The 20,794-nt window shown below is 40.3% G+C and overlaps 1 protein-coding gene across 1 annotated transcript in view; it reads left to right on the forward strand.

Annotated features, from left to right (window-relative positions):
* Positions 1 to 6,744: 6,744 nt before the first annotated feature.
* Positions 6,745 to 20,794, forward strand: part of Samd12 (sterile alpha motif domain containing 12) — a 168,884-nt gene continuing 154,834 nt past the window's right edge. The window contains exon 1 of the mRNA XM_059247023.1: positions 6,745 to 6,837. Within this exon, the coding sequence (XP_059103006.1) occupies positions 6,745 to 6,837 (93 nt within the window). The remainder of the gene's footprint in view (positions 6,838 to 20,794) is intronic.

Here is a 20,794-nt window from a genome sequence, read left to right on the forward strand (position 1 = left end):
CCTTACATGGTTCTGTTGGAACTAGCATAAAACCACTGATTATAAGTGCCTTCACCCATCAGCTTGGCTTTGGTTCTATTCTAGATGCTACCTTAGCCTTTCTATCTCATTTCTTCCTCTCTTCTCTTCATTGTACATGAACACACATATCCCAGTATCAGACACATTGCATGTTCTTAACAAATCTAACTTCTCCTCTTCTTTCCCTTTAATGCTTTCAAAATTAGCAGATAAACAGAATGTGTAGAGTTGGAAGGTAGGTGGAGGAAGGGGGGATGCAGTGAGAGGAGAGCTATTTTCTTTCCTTTCTTTGAGTTGTTAGCAAACAGGAGGAAGTAAGACCACCCAGCTTGAGTGGTTTGGGCTATCTCTGCATCATGCTGTTTTCTTCTTAGTTCTCAACAATATGCAGCAAGTTGCTTTATTCTCAGTTTGAGTTTTCAGGGCATAAATTGGGTAAAATCCCAGGCACCTTCCTACCCTCCTTGACTTGGATTCTTCATCATATCAAGGATCATGTGCCTAGAATACCCAGACTCTAGTAAGCCCTTGTCATTTGCCTGTTAAAGGTAAGTCTGGCTCTTATTATGGAAACAGATGTCTTTGTGTATTGTACCCACTCTCAGACTACTCTGCTACTGCTCAAACTACTGCCTGACAATCTGCCCTTTAGTTTTTTTCCTTGGAAGTGTCCAGGGAAGACTGCTTCCCTTAACAAAGCCTGGAGAAGGAATGGGATTCCTTTTTGTTTCTGGTTTCTCTGACATCATATATCATATCTAATCAGTCTCTTGTCAGATATATCTCTAAGCCATAATGCCACTAAAATTTTACACTAAGGTTTTTGTAGCATATTACAAAAATAAAAGATGACCTTGATTGATCAAGCATATAAGTGATTATTAAATATTTGTAGCATTAGTTGAATATGTGACTGGAAAAGGTGGCAATAAATATTGACATGTGGAGAACTGATGGGGATTAGCTTGGGCCAGGGTGGACTTTGGTTTGGGGAAATTAAGGAAAGAGGGTTAGAAGAGATGGTAAAAGACTTAGAAAACCAGAACTAAGTCCTTAAACACTGTTCTGTATGCAGAAGCCCTAAATGACTTTCTTAATAGGAGAATTATAGGATAAAGGTGATATTTTAGGAAAGTTCATTTGGTCTCAGTGGGCTTGGCATGGAGAACAGGAGATAATGGCATGAATAGTGAATATAAAGACTATTCTAGAAATTCATGAATGCCGATAGAAGGGATGAAAAGACAGAAACAGAAATAAAACACGGCATGTAGGAAGAGTACTGCTGATCACTGTACATCAAGGTCTCTGAGCTTTCCTTGGCGAGTTGCAGTAGGGTGTGAGAGCAAAAATCTAGCTTAAAGAGAAGGTGGGTTTTTGCTTGATTACGTCACATGAAATGAAAGTAGCTTATATAAAGGAAAATATCCATTGTTCATTAGATCCAAATGATGGTGAGACAGTGGTGGAGGAGATAAGTAATGTGGAAGTTCTACCAAATAGAGTATGGTTGACATCAGGCAGGAGGAAAGGTGATAGCAGGGCTAGATGCCTGCACTCTGGGGTATACTTAGTGTGCAGCAGCAGGGGCCAAGCAGGAATGTCCAGAAGGATGGAGGATGGATTGGGTCTTTCAAGACAATGTCTCTTGACATTACATAGAATATTTTTAATTACTGTCCTAGGTTAGCATTCAAACTAGTGAGTTTCATCATGGCGTCTTCCTATATTTGTGTCATTGTTGTGGTTTGTTATAATCATTTGTGGGTCAGAAAACTAGAAAGTTATCATGAGAAGGGAGGAAGAGATGAAAGACTAATAGAATGCATGTAGTAGGAAATTATAAATGGATTGGGGGAAGAAAGGGAGGCTTTCGACTTTTTGGTGGGGGTAAAAGGGCCCAAACTTATTGGAAAGCATGACTTTTGTTTTTGTTCTCAGACTATTTAACTTGATTTGATTCTTTCGTTTTCTTATATTCCCCTTCATTTGCACCCCACCCCATTTTCCCACCTCCTTTAACCGTATCACCTTCTATACCCTCCTTCACCTCTTAAATTTCTCCTTTCTGTTTTATGTTGTTTTGCTTTGAACTACCCTGGTACACGGATACCTGCAGACTTATCTGTGAGTTAGACATAAGCTTGCATGCAGGATAAGAATGAAGGCAGAAAGTAAAATGTAAGCAACCTTGGGAAGCCCAGGGTTGCATTTGTTTATATTATATGCAGGAGCACTTTGTCCCTCAAAGGCAAATTGATCCTCCTAACAGAAATAAAATACATTTTGTTAAATGGTGTTTGCAGACAGCCTATCATTACCTAAATGTGTGTGAGCTTGGAAATTAACTTTCACTTAGATCCAGTTATAAGTAATCTCATAGAAGCAACTGCCATCAAATTGTCTTTCCTTATTCTCCAATTCCCCAGCTCTGGAAGACATGACTAGTCCCTTCTTTTCCCCTGTAGTGATGTTAACAGATGAAAGCAGCATTTTATCCTCTCCCAAGTGCCCTTAGAGTCATAGTCTTTTAGACACCAGACTTTAAAATCTGTATCTAAAATTGTTTTCCCCCTTTTAGATTAATTTTCTATACATTTTGATCGTGTGTTTTTTTCCTCCCTCAACTCCTCCCAAATTCTCCCCACCTCCCTGCCCACCCAACTTCATGTTTTCATTCTTTCCTGCCATTCCCCATCTCTCTCTCAAAAAAAAATGAAATCAAAAGAAACAAACAAAAAATTAACCAATTAGACAAAAAATACAAAAAAATGAAACCAAAGCCCCTATTTAAAAGAACACAAAAGAACTTGATATCTAATTTGTGTTGATAAACTACTCTTGGACGTGGGGCCTGCCCTGAAGTGTGGTTGATATACTCAGTGACACTCCATTAAAGAAAACTGCTGTGGGATAATGCTTTTGTACACTGGTTTAATAAAATACTGATTGGCCAGTAGCCAGGCAGGAAGTATAGGTGGGATAAGCAGACAAGGAGAATTCTGGGAAAAGAAAGGCTGAGTCAGGAGATGCCAGCCCACTGTCCAGGGAGCAGCATGTAATGGCACACAGGTAAAGCCACAGAACACGTGGCGACATATAGATTAACATAAATGGGCTGAGTTTAAGTGTAAGAGCTAGTCAGTAGTTAGCCTGAGCTAATGACCATACAGTTTTAATTAATATAAGCCTGTGTGTGTTTACTTGGGACTGGGGGGTGAGAGAGATTTGTCCTGACTGTGAGCCAGGCAGAACACAGGAAAACTCTGACTACAAATGGCAGAAAACTGATGTATTCCCTTCGCTCTCAGGTATAAATTGCAAATAGCTTCTTGGTTAAAGGTTGCACCCTGTGTCCACTTCCTCCTCTCCGTTCTGGGATCCTATCTGACTTGAACCTGTGCAGGCCCTGTGCATGCTGTCACAGTCCCTGTGAGTACGTATGTGCATCAGTCCTGTTGTGTCTGGAAGACACTCCTTCCTTGAAATATCACCTCTGGCTCTTACAATCTCCCAGCCCACTTTTCCACATAGATCTCTAATCTTTGAGGGGAAGGATTTCATGAAAATACCCCATTTAAGACTGAGTGCTCAAAAGTCTCTCACTCTCTAAGATTATATTCTTTATTCAGCACAATATTCTAAGTATTTCGTGTTTATGGTAAATATTGTTCACTATGGGTATTTAAATGTGTTCCTAAATCATTTAATTATTCATAAAATGATTTAATTGTTTTTTAAAGAATGTGAAATGAATGGGAATGTATGTACGTGTTTTCCCTCAGAGAGTGAAAATATCCAGTCATCTTTAAACACCCTAGAGTATATTTTGGGCACTCTTGTCTTGCTATTTGAATTTCTTATCCTGCTATTGCCTGAACTTATTTATTTTCCATGCAGCCTAGATACCCATTTCTCACTGGCCTAGTAGTTCTTCCATCTTTGCACGGAAGTAAAATGGACCACCCTTTGCAGAGAGCATATGTCCACCCTCTAAGATCTGCTCATCTCAGCTTTGGTTTGTTTCCATGAAATATTTTGCATAATCCTCTTCAAAAACAAATAATACTCAGAATCGCCTGCAGTTAACTCATTTATTACCCTGATTTATTTGTATGTGTATTTTACTTGCTGTTCAATGAAATGATTATGCATTTTATCGTGGGTGACTTAATATTTGTAATAAATGGAGTTTTATCCATATGGAATTTAAATCTGGCTGGATGGCAAGTGAGAGCAGCTTAGTACACCAATCTAGTGCCACAAAGCTAAATCCTGATTCTTTATGCCATCTGCTTTCTAAATAAAGTTTTATTGACACATAGCCATGCATATTCTTTCTCCTACCATGGTAGATTTGAGTAGCCTTGACAGATACTGCATGTCCTACAAAGCCCCAAATGCTCATGGTCTAGTATGCTTTAAAAATCTGAAATATAAGTTTCCCAGTGCCTAAAAACTTGGTCAAGATCTCATGGACAGACCGGCTACAGAGTCCTATAAAATATTTGTGCTTTCTGGGAGGAGAATGAGCCATAAGTCTACAAAGATGGAATGAAATCTCCACTGCTCTCTTTGGCGACTATATGTCCTTGGATGGAGGTTTAAACTCAGAGGACTGGGCTCATCAGAAAGGCAGACTTAATGACACCTCTTGTGTCACAAAGATCTCATGAATTAGCACCCTAGACATACGCGTCCATGGGATTTTCCAAGCTTGGCTTCATTCTCTGCAAAGGTGCATTCCTGTAGGTCTAGCTTTACTCATTTCTGCCAGCTGAGATGAAAGGAAATCTTGTTATCTCCCTGGCATCAATTTAGCTTTTCAAAAATAGTCTCAGTTGGCTGTACTCAGGAGGTCACATGCCCACTCTTGGGCCAATCATTGCCCCAACAGGGTCCTGTTGCTTTACAAAGGGCTGTTTCCCGTCAGAAGGGAATGCAGCCAAAGAAATCAATGTTGCCAGCTCTGTTCTCTCCTTTGTTTGACCTCATCGCTTGGTTGTTAGCTCATCTTTGCGTCTATTTCAGTTTGATATAAAACTTCTCAAGGGCAAAGGCCTGGGACATTCATGGACACATTTTATAGGCCACACTATATTGGTGGACATTTAAGGAGCAGAAAGATTCCTTGACGCAATATCTGCAGCAGCAGCCGTGGTTTATTATGTTTCTAGGACATATTTGGAATTCTATGAAAGACAGTCTCCAAGATCCTTAAATTCTCATCTTCCTGAACAAGAAGTAGGATGTTTTTTCCCACAAAGACAACACATAGCTGTGTACACACACACACACACAGAGTTTTGTGCAATTCCTGCTTGCTGGCTCTATCAGGTTCCTCTCCATTAAGATAATGGATAGAAATGCAAAGGGGGCTGCCATTATTACAGATGACCTTGACTCTGCAGAGGAAAAATAACCATAAAGCACTAGACAACTTTAATGTTTTATTATAATTAAAAATTACTAGTGACAGACCTCATCACTGGTCACAGTACACTGGGGACCTGTATCATGGTGGATGAGAATCACCACAATGGAAGAATTTGGGGTCACTTTCAGGTGATGGGAGATATATGCAAAATGAATGATGATTCAGTAGCATAGATTGAGTACCTGTGAAATAGAGCCAGCATCTGAATCAACTAAAAGGGTATAACCTCCCTCAGATAGGGTATTCTTTTGTTGGTAGATCTATGTTAGTCATTATGTCTCTGACTGTTAAGAAATAGAAAGCCCTGCTGCTAGCTTAAGCACAAATGTAGAACTTCTTTTTAAGGATTTAGTAGCCTTTTACACTCCTCAGTCAATGAACTAGAGTCTGGCACCCCATAAATATTATTGAATAAATGTATGACACTCAAAATAATGTGGTCAGAAACCTAAATCCTGTGTGGTCTCCAGCTTTTGCCTATTCTTCTGTGCATCCATTTCTCTATGTTTCCATGTTCTTCCCTGCAGTAGGTTTCCATTTCCTTGTACATGAAGCAACAAACGAACACCCATAGCTCTTAAGTTGATCTGGTCTAGTTTCAGCCTGGTGGTGAGACAACGACCCCTCCTCGTTCTCATTCGTAAATCTGGGAAAGAGGTAATATGATTGATCTAGTGTGGGTGACTGGACCAGCCTTAGGAAGTCACCCATGGTACAAATGAGTTGGCTGTCAGCCCTTTTCTAGGATCCTGTGGTTCTGTGCTTCTAGTATGGGAAGAACATTCCCAGTTTAAAAACAAAAGCATTATAACTGAAAAGATAGCCCGAAGTCTCCACTGAGGCTATCACTATATAGAAGAGATGAATAAATACCAAAATGTTCTCTCAAAGTATAGTGTAGTATTTACTGCTGGCTGAAGTTGGAGCCAGAATAGTTCAGCCTCTGTTCTTGGGTAGAAGTCAACCCTATTTTTCTTCTTCTATGGTTATTGTCAGTCAAGCTCTGGGACAGACAAGAGAACTTAGAACTGTCATTTGAGAACATGTCAATTTGAGACATCCTTATTTTTGTGATGGCAGCGAGTTGATTCTGAATAATAATGGAATTCTATTCCTGGACTTGTGATTTCATCTCTGAGAACACACAGAGCTGATCTTGGCAGGTGTATCTATCTATGACTGGCAATGCCAGGGCTGCTCACACAGCTAAAGCAGTGCCGCTGATTTGAGTGACATTTCTAGGCTGTTTGTACTGAGTATAATAATGATCTAATGTGGAATGGATCATGCATTACTCTCGAGAGGTTGGACGTGGTGGTTCGAAGGTGTCAGTAGGTTTATCAGCTTTGCTAAACCGCTCTCCACCTTTGTGGTATGGAGTAAGTGCCTTCACTTTTCTTTAACCTTCTCACTTGCAAAATAGAGATAAGGACATTTGAGTTGGGATAGAGAGAACATAAATACCTTAATTTAAGCCACATATAAATAAATATCATATGGACAATTATGTAATATACTAAAACAAAGCATTGCATTTTTGTAGGAAAAAAAGCTTCTTAATTATTGTAGAATTAATAGCTTCATACAAAAGGTCACATGAACAAAGTTAAACCTAGAGGACAACAGGGAAGAAAATACTTGTAGTCTAAATAGCAGATACCGAATTTACTTTTATTTCTTATTTATGAGAATTTTGGCAAACAAATAGTTACAATAAACCCCTTAAACAAACCAATAAATAGATGAATAGGATAAAGGAATAGGCTATTCAAAGCATAAATGTAATGTGACAATATATTAATGTGTTTAACTTCATTGCTAACTAAATAAATTCATTTTCAAAATGAGGTTCCTTTGCACAAGATCTGAAATTTTTTTTTTAAAATCATTAAAATACCTGGTACTGACAAGTACTTCAAACAGTGGTCACTTACAGTTGCTGTTAATGAGAATGTTTTTGATAAAATCTTGTGTTTAATTCATTTGGCATTACTTCATATATATATATATATATATATATGCCTTTAACCCAGTAATTCTGCCTTCAATTATGCAGTTGTATATACATAAGAATTCTTTTTTTTTACGCATATAAGGATTAACTTTAAACAAACCACTGAAGCCCCGGCTATTATTATGCCAGTTTTACAGGGATGAAGAAAACTGTAGCAAGAGTTCCTTTCTCTTTAAACTAAGAACTCATCAACTGAAGATATATCATTTAATTCAGCTTATCTGAGCATCAAGGAAACACCATTACAGTAAGCCCGTGCAGCAAGTGTAAGACAAATCTCAACTTCAGATACATTAAAATGTCTATTCAGGGGTGCTCAAAAAGCAGGGTGGTGCCTCCACCTCCCATGGCAGCTTGACCATTGCCATCAAACTCCATTACTTATACATAAGAATTCTTATGTCAATGTATTTTGTTGTAGAGAAAAAATAGGGACAATTTTCAGTAGTAGAAAACTTAAATTCTGACATAATAATTAGGTTGAAAATTGGAAATAAACTAATGTCCACTAGTAAGGGAGTAGCTAAACAAACTATGGTATGTCCATTCAATAGACCTATGCAGATATAAGTGACAAACATTCATAATTCATGTTATACTATGACAAGTGTTTCAAGGCCCATTGTTAAAATACAAAAGAACCATACAATTAAAATAAAAATTGTGATCCAGTTTACAAAATATATTTATATTTATGCATATTTTTTCAATATACAAGAGACAGTATTGGTCTGTAGAAAAATGGATCATGGGTAAAGGATGACATTTACAGTTGCTTACATTATTGTATTAGTAATTTAGGTGAAGCTGTATTCATTTGTTTCTTCTGAAATATGATTTATTTTAAGTGATATTAATGTGAGGATAAGGTACTAAATGCACACTGTATAGGATAATGCCTGGTATATAATAGTTTTTTTTATATGTATTGGTATTTCTTCTTTTAATCCTAAACTTCAATGCACAAGAATTGGTGAATTCAGAAACATTCTTTTGTGACCACTACATAGCCTTGAAAGAACTGATCTATAAGGACCTTCCATTGTACCTCAGAAGATCAGTAAGTACATATGAGGTATAAATTTATGAAAGAAAAGTATCATATTATATAAAAGATACAACTAAAAATTACCTGGAAAATTGCCAGTTGTATGGGTTGGCCACTGCATGCCTGTTGGCACTGGAGGCGATGATGCCTGTTAGATTTACGCATGCTTCTCTGCTAAACCATTTGCAAGCAGCTGTATGAGGAGGTTTGAGATGGCTAGCAAATGGCTGGATAAACAAAAAGTCTGAAGAAAGTTAGAATATAAATTGATGATTAGAAATAGAACAAATTCGAATGGCAAGAGAGAATTGGTATAATATTTAGTCTTCATGCTAGGGATAGAGGAATAAAGGAGAGAAAACTAAAGTATTAAAATTAATAAAAGCTTGATCCATGGTAAATATTAATAGCATTCTCTCTCTGCAAAATATCCTAGAAATGAAAGCAAGAAGTAATGATGCATATTGTATTCACAGTGTGTGTGTGTGTGTGTGTGTGTGTGTGTGTGTGTGTGTGTGTGTGGTGTACTTTACCTGTGTGCTGTAGGGAGATGCCGTGAGGTATTAATTTTCAGAAATGTGATAAATTTACATGCTGATCAAAATGCTTTGACAACTCAGAAGAGTAATGTGTGCTGTTGCTAGAGGCACAGCAGCCAGTTATTAGGTTCCTGCAGTGACCCACACAGGGACACTGTGGACTCAGGCCAGCCGTGGTCTTGACTATGCAAATGCCAGAAAACGGAAAGGATCTCAGATAAATTGAGAGGGTAGGCAAGGATTAAGGTTTTACTATTTGGAAAGAAGAGCGGATAAAGTGTTCTCAATGAATCCCAAGGTCTTATTTTTCTAGACAGGAGTCTGGTGACCAGGCTGCTGTACAATTGCTAGAATTAGAGGAGGATCTAGTTTCTTTGTGTGGTGACATATTACATTTGGGCATATTACATTTGGGCATATCTAAGAAATCAGCTGATTCTATGAATTATCAGTTACTCTCCTCATTGTTGAGACCAAGAACTTGACAAGAAGTGGCTTGGGGTTGGAATTATTCTGTCTGGTTCACAGCTTCAGGAGACAGCCAATTATGGCAAGGAAAGCAAGGTAGATAGCTGTTCCACGGCACTGGAAATGTTGGGTGACTTTCTTTTTTTTTTTTTTTTAATTTTTATTTTGCAATACAATTCAGTTCTACATATCAGCCACAGATTCCCTTGTTCTCCCCCCTCCCGCCCCCCTCACCTTCCCCCCAGCCCGCCTCCCATTCCAATCTCCTCCAGGGCAAAGCCTTCCCCACAGACTGAGATCAACCTGGTGGACTCAGTCCAGGTAGGTCCAGTCCCCACCTCCCAGGCCGAGCCAAGCGACCCTGCATAGGCCCCAGGTTTCAAACAGCCGACTCATGCAATGAGCACAGGACCCAGTGCCAGTGCCTGGATGCCTCCCAAACAGATCAGGCCAATCAACTGTCTCACCCACTCAGAGGGCCTGATCCAGTTGGTGACCCCTCAGCCATTGGTTCATATTTCATGTGTTTCCGTTTGTTTGGCTATTTGTCTCTGTGCTTTATCCGACCTTGGTCTCAACAATTCTCTCTCATATAAACCCTCCTCATTCTCAGAAATTGGACTCCCAGAGATCCACCTGGGGCCTAGTCATGATCTCTGCATCCAGTTCCCTCAGTAGTTGGATGAGGTTTCTAGCACGACAATTAGGGTGTTTGGCCATCCCATCACCAGAGTAGGTCAATTTGGACTGTCTCTCGACCATTGCCAGCAGTCTGTTGTGGGGGTATCTTTGTGGATTTCTGTGGGCCTCTCTAGCACTTTGTTTCTTCCTATTCTCATGTGGTCTTCATTTACCATGGTCTCCTATTCCTTGTTCTCCCTCTCTGTTGTTGATCCAGCTGGAATCTCCCACTCACCCAAGCTCTCTTTCCCTCGACCCTCGCCCTTCACTACCCCCACTCCTGTCCAGGCTGTTCATGTAGATCTCATTCCATTTCTCTGTCATTGGGTGATCCCTGTGTCTTTCTTGGGGTCCTGATTTCCAGGTAGCCTCCCTGGTGATGTGAGTAGCAGTCCAGTCATCCTTGTTCCACATCTAGTATCCTGTTATGAGTGAGTACATACCATGTTTGTCTTTCTGAGTCTGGGATACCTCACTCAGGATGATTTTTTCTAGGTCCATCCATTTGTCTGCAAACCTCATGATGTCATTGTTTTTCTCTGCTGAGTAGTATTCCATTGTGTATATGTACCACATTTTGTTTATCCATTCTTCAGTTGAAGGGCATCTAGGCTGTTTCCATGTTCTGGCTATTACAAACAATGCTGATATGAACATAGCTGAACAAGTGCTCTTGTGGTGTGGTTGAGCATTCCTTGGGTATATGCCCAAGAGTGGTATAGCTGGATCTTGGGGGAGATGGATTCCCAATTTTCTAAGAAAGCGCCATATTGATTTCCAAAGTGGTTGTACAAGCTTGCATTCCCACCAGCAGTGGAGGAGAGTTCCCCTAGCTCCACATCCTCTCCAGCATAAGGTGTCTTCAGTGTTTTTGATCTTAGCCATTCTGACAGGCGTAAGGTGGTATCTCAGAGTTGTTTTGATTTGCATTTCCCTGATGATTAGGGATGTTGAGCAATTTCTTAAATGTCTTTCAGCCATTTGAGTTTCCTCTGTTGAGAATTCTCTGTTTAGTTCTATAGCCCATTTCTTAATTGGACTGTTGGGCATTTTGATGTCTAATTTCTTGAGTTCCTTATATATTCTGGATATCAGTCCTCTGTCAGATGTGGGATTGGTGAAGATCTTTTCCCATTCTGTAGGCTGTCGCTTTGCCTTGTTGACCATATCCTTTGCCCTACAAAAGCTTCTCAGTTTCAAGAGGTCCCATTGATTGATTGTTTCTCTCAGTGTCTGTGCTACTGGTGTTCTATTTAGAAAGTGTTCTCCTATGCCAATGCGTTCAAGACTACTTCCTACTTTCTCTTCTAGCAGGTTCAGAGTAGCTGGGTTTATGTTGAGGTCCTTGATCCACTTGGACTTAAGTTTTGTGCACGGTGATAGATATGGATCTATTTGCAGCCTTCTACATGTTGATATCCAGTTTTGCCAGCACCATTTGTTGAAGATGCTTTCTTTTTTCCATTGTGCACTTTTGGCTTCTTTGTCAAAAATTATTTGTTCATAGGTGTGCGGATTAATGTCAGGGTCTTCAATTCGATTCCATTGGTCCACATGTCGGTTTTTATGCCAGTACCAAGCTGTTTTTATTACTGTAGCTCTATAGTACAGCTTGAAGTCAGGGATCGTGATGCCTCCAGAGGTTGTTTTATTGTACAGGATTCTTTTGGCTATCCTGGGTTTTTTGTTTTTCCATATGAAGTTGAGTATTATTCTTTCCAGGTCTGTGAAGAATTGTGTTGGTATTTTGATGGGGATTGCATTGAATCTGTAGATTGCTTTTGGTAAGATTGCCATTTTTACTATGTTAGTTCTGCCTATCCATGAGCATGGGAGATCTTTCCATTTTCTGACATCTTCTTCAATTTCTTTTTTCAGGGACTTAAAGTTCTTGTCATATAGGTCCTTCACTTGCTTGGTTAGTGTTACCCCAAGGTATTTTATGTCATTTGTGGCTATAGTAAAGGGTGATGTATCTGATTTCCTTCTCTGCTTTTTTGTCCATTGTATATAGGAGGGCTACTGATTTTTTTGAGTTGATCTTGTATCCTGCTATGTTGCTGAAGGTGTTTATAAGTTGTATCAGTTCCTTGGTGGAATCTTTGGGGTTGCTCAAGTATACTACCATGTCATCTGCAAATAGGGAAAGCTTGACTTCTTCCTTTCCAATTTGTATCCCCTTAATCTCCTTATGTTGTCTTATTGCTCTGGCTAGAACTTCAAGTACTATATTGAATAAGTATGGGGAGAGCGGACAGCCTTGCCTCGTTCCTGATTTTAGTGGAATTGCTTTGAGTTTCTCTCCATTTAATTTGATGTTGGCTGTTGGCTTGCTGTAAATTGCCTTTATTATGTTTAGGTATGTTCCCTGTATTCCTGATCGCTCCAAGACCTTTATCATGAAGGGGTGTTGGATTTTGTCAAATGCCTTTTCAGCATCTAGTGAGATGATCATGTGGTTTTTTTCTTTGAGTTTGTTTATATGGTGTATCACATTGACAGACTTTTGTATGTTGAACCATCCTTGCATCCCTGGAATGAATCCTACTTGATCATGGTGGATAATTGTTTTGATGTGTTCTTGGAGTCTGTTTGCCAATATTTTATTGAGTATTTTTGCATCAATGTTCATGAGGGAGATCGGTCTGTAGTTCTCTTTCTTTGTTGTATCCTTGTTTGGTTTGGGACTCAGGGTAATTGTAGCCTCATAGAAGGAGTTTGGTAATGTTCCTTCTGTTTCTATTGTATGGAACAATTTAGAGAGTATTGGTATTAACTCTTCTTTGAAGATCTGGTAGAATTCTGCACTGAAACCATCTGGTCCTGGGCTTTTTTTGGTTGGGAGACTTTTAATGACTGTTTCTATTTTGTTAGGGGTTATTGGACTATTTAAATAGTTTATCTGGTCTTGATTTAATTTAGGTATGTGGTACCTATCCAGAAAATTATCCATTTCTTTTAGGTTTTCCAGTTTTGTGGAATAGAGGTTTTTGAAGTATGATCTGATGATTCTCTGGATTTCCTCAATGTCTGTTGTTATGTCCCCCTTTTCATTTCTGATTTTGTTGATTTGGATGCTCTCTCTCTGTCTTTTGGTTAGTTTGGATAAGGGCTTGTCTATCTTGTTGATTTTCTCAAAGAACCAACTCTTTGTTTCATTAATTTTTTGTATTGTTCTCTTTGTTTCTATTTTATTGATTTCAGCTCTCACTTTGATAATTTCCTGGCATCTATTTTTCCTGGGAGACTTTGCTTCTTCCTGTTCTAGAACTTTCAGGTGTGCTGTTAAGTTACTAGTGTGAGATTTCTCCAGTTTATTTATGTGGGCATTTAGTGCTATGAATTTCCCTCTTAGTACTGCTTTCATAGTGTCCCATAGGTTTGGATATGTGGTGTCTTCATTTTCGTTGATCTCTAGGAAGTCTTTAATTTCTTTCTTTATTTCTTCCTTAACCCATTGGTGATTCAGGTGGGTATTGTTCAGTTTCCATGAGATTGTAGGTTTTCTGTAGTTTTTGTTGTTGTTGAAATCCAACTTTAGACCATGGTGGTCTGATAGAACACAGGAGGTTATTCCAATTGTTTTGTATCTGTTTAGATTTGTTTTGTGACCAAGTATGTGGTCGATTTTAGAGAAGGTTCCATGGGGTGCTGAGAAGAAGGTATATTCTTTTTTGTTAGGATGGAATGTTCTGTAGATGTCGATTAAGTCCATTTGAGTCATGACATCAATTAAGTCCTTTATTTCTCTGTTAAGTTTTGATTTGGGGGATCTGTCCAGTGGTGAAAGTGGGGTGTTGAGGTCTCCCACTATTAATGTGTGGGGTTTTATATGTGATTTAAGCTTTAATAATGTTTCTTTTACATATGTGGGTGCCCTTGTGTTTGGGGCATAAATGTTCAGAATTGAGACTTCATCTTGGTGGATCTTTCCTGTGATGAGTATGTAATGCCCTTCTTGATCTCTTTTGATTGATTTTAGTTTGAAGTCTATTTTGCTGGATATCAGGATGGCTACACCCGCTTGTTTCTTAAGACCGTTTGATTGGAAAGTCTTTTCCCAGCCTTTTATTTTTAGGTAGTGTCTATCTTTGAATTTGAGATGTGTTTCTTGTATGCAGCAGAAAGATGGGTCCTGCTTTCGTATCCATTCTGTAAGCCTATGTCTTTTTATAGGTGAGTTAAGTCCATTGATATTGAGGGATATTAATGTCCAGTGATTGTTCATTCCTGTTATTTTTTGGTGGTGATGTGTGTGTACTTTTCTTCGTTGGGGTTTACTGCTGTGGCTTTATCTATTGCCTGCGTTTTCGAGGGTGTATCTGACTTCCTTAGGTTGGAATTTTCCTTCTAGTGCTTTCTGTAGGGCTGGGTTTGTGGATAAATATTGTTTAAATCTGGCTTTGTCATGGAATGTCTTGTTCACTCCATCTATGTTGATTGAAAGTTTTGCTGGGTATATCAGTCTAGGCTGACATCCATGGTCTCTTAGTGTCTGTATTACATCTGTCCAGGACCTTCTGGCTTTCAAAGTCTCCATTGAGAAATCGGGTGTTATTCTGATAGGTTTGCCTTTATATGTCACTTGGCCTTTTTCCTTTGCTGCTCTTAATATTCTTTCTTTATTCTGTACGTTTAATTGTCTAATTATTATGTGGCGAGGGGACTTTTTTTGGGGGTCTAGTCTGTTTGGTGTTCTATAGGCTTCCTGTATCTTCATAGGCATTTCCTTCTTTAAGTTGGCAAAGTTTTCTTCTATGATCTTGTTGAATATATTTTCTGTGCCCTTGAGTTGGTATTCTTCTCCTTCTTCTACCCCTATTATTCGTAGGTTTGGTCTTTTCATGGTGTCCCAAATTTCTTGGACATTTTGGTTCATGACTTTGTTGACTTTAGTGTTTTCTTTGACTGATGAATCTATTTCTTCTATTGTGTCTTCAACGCTAGAGATTCTCTCTTCCATCTCTTGCATTCTGTTGATTATACTTGCATCTGAAGTTCCCAAACGTTTTCTCAGATTTTCTATTTCCAGCATTCCCTCTGTTTGTGTCTTCTTCATTTTTTCTATTTCCCTTTTCAGGTCTTGGACTGTTTCCTTCATTTGTTTCATTGATTTTTCTTGATTTTCTTTCAGTACTTTATTGTTTTCTTCCAGGACTTTATTGATTTCTTCTAATTTGTTTGCCCTTTCCTCTAGTTGTTTACAGCGTTCTTCACATGTCTTTGTCTTTTCCTCTACACGAGCCTCTAGCTTCTTCATGATGACATTCATAAGGCTATTTTCTTCTGCTTCTTCCAATTTCTGATGTTCAGGTCTAGGTGTTGGAGGAGGGCTAGGGCCTGGTGATGGTGTATTGCTATTCATTTTGTTGTATGTGTTTCTGCCTTGACGTCTGCCCATCTCCTTGTGGTTCGTTCTTGGCCTTATCCGCACACTTGGTTCAGACAGAGCTGACAGATTCAGGAAGTCTTTCTCTCTTGTCCAGATGGGAGCTCTCTGTGCTGTGCTGTGCTGTGCTGTGCTTCAGAAGGGAAGCCTGGGGCCAGATGGGAGCTGGGGGCCGGCCTCTGTGCTTCAGAAGGGAAGTCCGGGGCCAGATGGGAGCTGGGGGCCGGCCTCTAAGTCTCAGGAAGAGGCTTGGGGCTCAGGCGGATGGGGGTGGGGGCAGGGCGTGGAGACTGCAGGGTCTGCCAGGGGTCTTGGAGAAGGGGATCCTTCCCGGTGGGGCTGTGCTTCAGAAGGGAAGTCCAGGGCCAGATGGGAGCTGGGGGCCGGCCTCTAAGTCTCAGAAAGAGGCTTGGGGCTCAGGCGGATGGGCGTGGGGGCAGGGCGTGGAGACTGCAGGGTCTGCCAGGGGTCTTAGAGAAGGGGATCCTTCCCGGTGGGGCTAGAAGGGCACCTGCCCTGTGCTGGGGCCAAGTTGGGCAGGTCTTCCCCGGAGTGGCTGGTGCCCAGGAATGGGGTTGGGGGCAAGCTAGGGCACTCACCTGTGCTTCAGAAGGGAAGTCAGGGGCCAGATGGGAGCTGGGGGCCGGCCTCTAAGTCTCAGGAAGAGGCTTGGGGCTCAGGCGGATGGGCGTGGGGGCAGGGCGTGGAGACTGCAGGGTCTGCCCGGGGTCTTAGAGAAGGGGATCCTTCCTGGTGGGGCTAAAAGGGCACCTGCCCTGTGACCAGAACCTGGGGCCAAGTTGGGCAGGTCTTCCCCGGAGTGGCTGGTGCCCAGGGATGGGGTTGGGGGCAAGTTAGGGGACTCACCTGTGCTTCAGAAGGGAAGTCCGGGGCAAGATGGTGGGTGACTTTCTTTATCTCAGGGGTTCATGAGCCCAGAGCTAAGTGGGAAGTAAGGTCAAGATATAATCTTTAATATCTGTATCCCAGGGAGCCCTTTGCCCAAGAGCCAGGCTTCACCTCTAAAGGTTCTAAAACCTCCCAAAACATCTTCATCGGCTAATGAACATGATCCTGTCGGGAGGATTTCACCCCAAAACAATAACACTCCATTTCAGAGCTGAAGGTGATGGATACATTTGAAAGACATCTTTGGATGCTTTTAAAGTACCTTCTATGCAATCCCTGGACCAGTATTTCTTCCAAATACTCAATATGGGTAATGTTTCAAGTCCTGCAGACCAGTATTTCCCTTCCTTTGTTTTGCCTCATGCCTGAGAAGATTGATTTATATTGATTATATCAGGGCTCCCTTGACCTCTGACCTTATTGCCTTTGACCTTGAAAAAAGCATCCAGGCTCTGTCTTTTCTTGCCACATCACAACCGCTCCCTTACTTTGTTCCCATCATCCTAGGGACATGAACTCTTTCTATGGGTTTTCTACTTTACCTCTGCCAGGACTTTTCTGACCATCTCTTCCTAAGTTCCTTCTAGTAACCTTAATTGACGTGTTGCTTCAAGCTTGCTGCACCTAGACAGTGAACTGGGCTCCATCCTGGAGATGCAAAAGAGAGCATCTAAGGGTGACAACAAAGGCTTCAACTTAACAGCATCTCAGGTAGTTCTGGTCCGTACCCATCCTAGGCAGGCTTTCCTTTTCGGTTGATGGAACACAGTCCAAGAATGGAGTTTTGCCAATCTTGCTTTTGTTTGTGAGAAAACTCTAAGAAAACAAGACAAGAGTCTTGTGACCTCAGTTTCTTCAAAACACAGAATTTTTCTTTGGACTGTGTTTTCGTGCTCCTCCCAGGTGTAGCAGATAGGAGTGAGTTTACTTCAGCTGTTGTTATTCATATGGCTCTATGGAAAAGTGTATTTTTGCCTTATTCATCTTGTCTTTGTGATCGTATACTTTGGTGAGGTTTTGAACTCTCAGAGCATAAATTGCCTGGTGCTCTACATAAAGCTGGATATTGCGTGAGACTTTAGTCAGTCTCATTTATTGGCTCCACTCTCCCAGGTCCCACCAACTTTAGAGTGTTAAACATGTGGGGACCCTTCTAAGGCTTGTTAATATCATAAACCAGATGGCTGAGGTCAAGAACCATGCCATTTGCCACTGCATGATCCTTGGCAAAATCATTTACTTGTCAATCTCAGATTCTGTAAATAGAAAGAGAGTTAGTAGTTTCTACCTAATATCATTAAGAGGCTTAAATAAGGAAATCCATGTAAAACAGCAGGATTTTAATGAGCTTCCAGTAAGTATTAGTTATTATATATTGATAGTTTCCATTTACTCTCCACATTAAAATTTTTCCATCTTAGGACAAATAAAACGTGTTTCTTATATTGAGTCTTGAGAAGTACAATGAATAAAGGAATTGCAATAAAATGCAATTAGATGTTTTAGCATTTATGAATGCCTAAATTATTAACTTTATTGATGTCAGAAAAGGGAGTTGACAAAGTAGATGTGGTTCAGTGATGTTCTCTGGTCTTTATGACAGAGCTAAAGCTTGTGTATACAGTCTTGTGAACATAGGAACTCTTGAACCTAACTGCCAAGAGACATATTCCTATGGACTACTTTAGGAGCGCAGAAGAGTTGAGAGAAGCAGAAAATGGTAGAGACATTTGTAAGATAGCAAAGACATTTCCAGCTTGCCCACTCATTGAGGAGATAGAAGACATGTTTCAACTGCAGAACATGCATGTGGAATCCACAAAATTTGAAAATGAACGGTCTGTTTGCCCCTTCTTCTGCAGTGTTCTCTAAGTCTTGGGTGCAGAAGTGTTTCATAGATGTCACCACTGGACCTGGGTTCCACAATTCTGCATTCTGATTGATTTTGGTTTTCTGTAATGGCTTCCCTCTTTTGTAAAGAGAAGTTTCCTTGGTGAGGGGTGAAGACTATACATATCTGTGGATATAAGAACAAATATTGAAATTATTGTTAGGGAGTATGTTGGTTTAGTAAAGTGGTGGTTCTCCTCCAAAGTCAATGACTTTACTATCCCTGGGTAGCTGGCTATGTTTCTAGTACCAGGCATGATCTCCCTCTTTTGAGTGAGACTTAAGTCCAATTAGAGAGTGGTTGGTTACTACCAAGATATGTGTGCCACTACTGCACCCTTAGGGTTGTTGTGTCATGATGGTGGTTGATGTGGTTTATAGGCATCATAGCTGGATAAGACTGTTGGTTATCTCCCTCCTTTGGGAGCTTGCATGGCTCCTTCTGTTACCACAAAAGCTACTCCTCAGTGGGTTGTTTTTTTGTTTTTTTGTTTTTTTGGTTTTTTTTGTTTTTTCGAGATAGGGTTTCTCTGTGTAGCTTTACGCCTTTCCTGGAAGTCACTTGGTAGCCCAGGCTGGCCTCGAACTCACAGAGATCTGCCTGGCTCTGCCTCCTGAGTGCTGGGATTAAAGGCGTGTGCCACCACTGCCCGGCCTCAGTGTTGTTTTTAACTAAGTCTCTATCATTGTATTTTATCAATAAAAATGCAGGAGCCAGATGCTGGAGTAAAAACCTGGTAGCTCAGAGAGGCAGAGAAAGCACCCACTTGCTTGCTCCTCTGCCATTGTCCGAGAAAGAGAGATTTCTCCCATGCCATCTCAAACAAAAACTCCTTCAACTGGATGTCCCTCTCATCTACTGCCTGTGCACCTCTCTATCCACCTGATTTCCTCTTTCTCTCTCTGTTTTTTTTTTTCTGTCAACTGGTTGCTTGCTCCAGCTCTTGACCTATAGTTGATTTTACTTGATTCTGATTACAATGTTCAAGCAGAAAGCTCTTGGATTAAAAGTATCTGCAAGGGCTGAGCCACACCACAGCTAGAAGCAGGTTTTTCCAGTAAATAATGCAATCTCAGGGTTCACAGTGTGATCAAATATTCTGTAAAACCTCAGGGAGGAGGTTTGGGGTCAGTTCCAGCTCAGGAGTCTCTGGGCCCTGTTTATGAAATGCATGGTGTCTTCAGCAATTAGAGACTTAACTATTATCTTTTGGGGAACCAAGGGCCATAGCAATAGGCTGTATGTTTTGAGAGTCTCTTCAATAGCCCTGACCAACAAAGAGGACTCTAATAGATATGCCAAAGTGGATATAAGAAAACCTAGAAGGCCTCACCTACACACACATACACACACACACACAAAAAAAAAAAAAAAAACTATATGCAACTAAGGAATGCTGAGAATAGGAAAAATAATCTTTTCCAGGGACTAGCACATGAACTGGTTATCTAATACCAAATGATCAGCCCTGAAAATATATATACATATAACATTATACAGACTTAGGAGGGTATATTTAGGTATATTTAGGTATACATATCATATATATATATATATATATATATATATATATATATATATGATATGTGTGTGTATTCCTGTAATAAGGATTAATAAGAAATAGGCTGCGAATTTGAAAGTGAACAAGGAGGGGTATATGGGAAGGCTTGGAGAAAGGAAAGAGAAAAGAGATGTCCTAATAGTATTATAATCTCAAAAATAAAGAAAAAATATGGAAATCACTGGGACTGGGGGTAGTTCCATGTGACAAGAGAACACAGATGGTCCTGATGAACTTTAGAATCATTATTTCTTCAGGCTAATGTTTGGAACTTCTCCTGTGGGTCAGGTACTGCTCTTGGTGTTTGGAGCATGGAGGAATGCAAACTTGTGTCTGTTGTAATGGCACTTACATTCTTGCAAAAGTTTTCATCAATAAGCAAATAGGTAAATGTACAGAGTGCTCTGTGATAACTGTCGTGGGAAGCTATTACAAAGCAGGGTGAGGGGAAGGTTGAGCAGATGAGGGACAACAGTGGGAAGTCAGGGAAGACCTCACTAACAAGCTCTCATTGACTGTGAGACTGGAAGAAAATGGTAGCCTACTTTGGGGAAGTCGATGCCAACACATATAGGTTAACTCTACAGAAACTCTTGAGACAGAGATTGCTTGAATAGCCACTACAACTTCTGTAGAAAGGGTGGCAGGAAGCACATAAGAGAAGAGAGAAAAAGAGTACATCTCACATAAAGTGCAGTGAGCCTTTGTGCACACTTTTGCCTTTTCTCTGAGTGAGCAGCATTAGGCTGTGAGGTAATCTGACAGCATTTATGAAGTATTACTCTGGCTACTGTGTTGAGAGTAGGCCATCAAGAGCAAGAGAGAAGTAGGAATGC

This window comes from Peromyscus eremicus, chromosome 20, assembly GCF_949786415.1.
Source record: "Peromyscus eremicus chromosome 20, PerEre_H2_v1, whole genome shotgun sequence".
Taxonomy (NCBI): Eukaryota; Metazoa; Chordata; class Mammalia; order Rodentia; family Cricetidae; genus Peromyscus; species Peromyscus eremicus.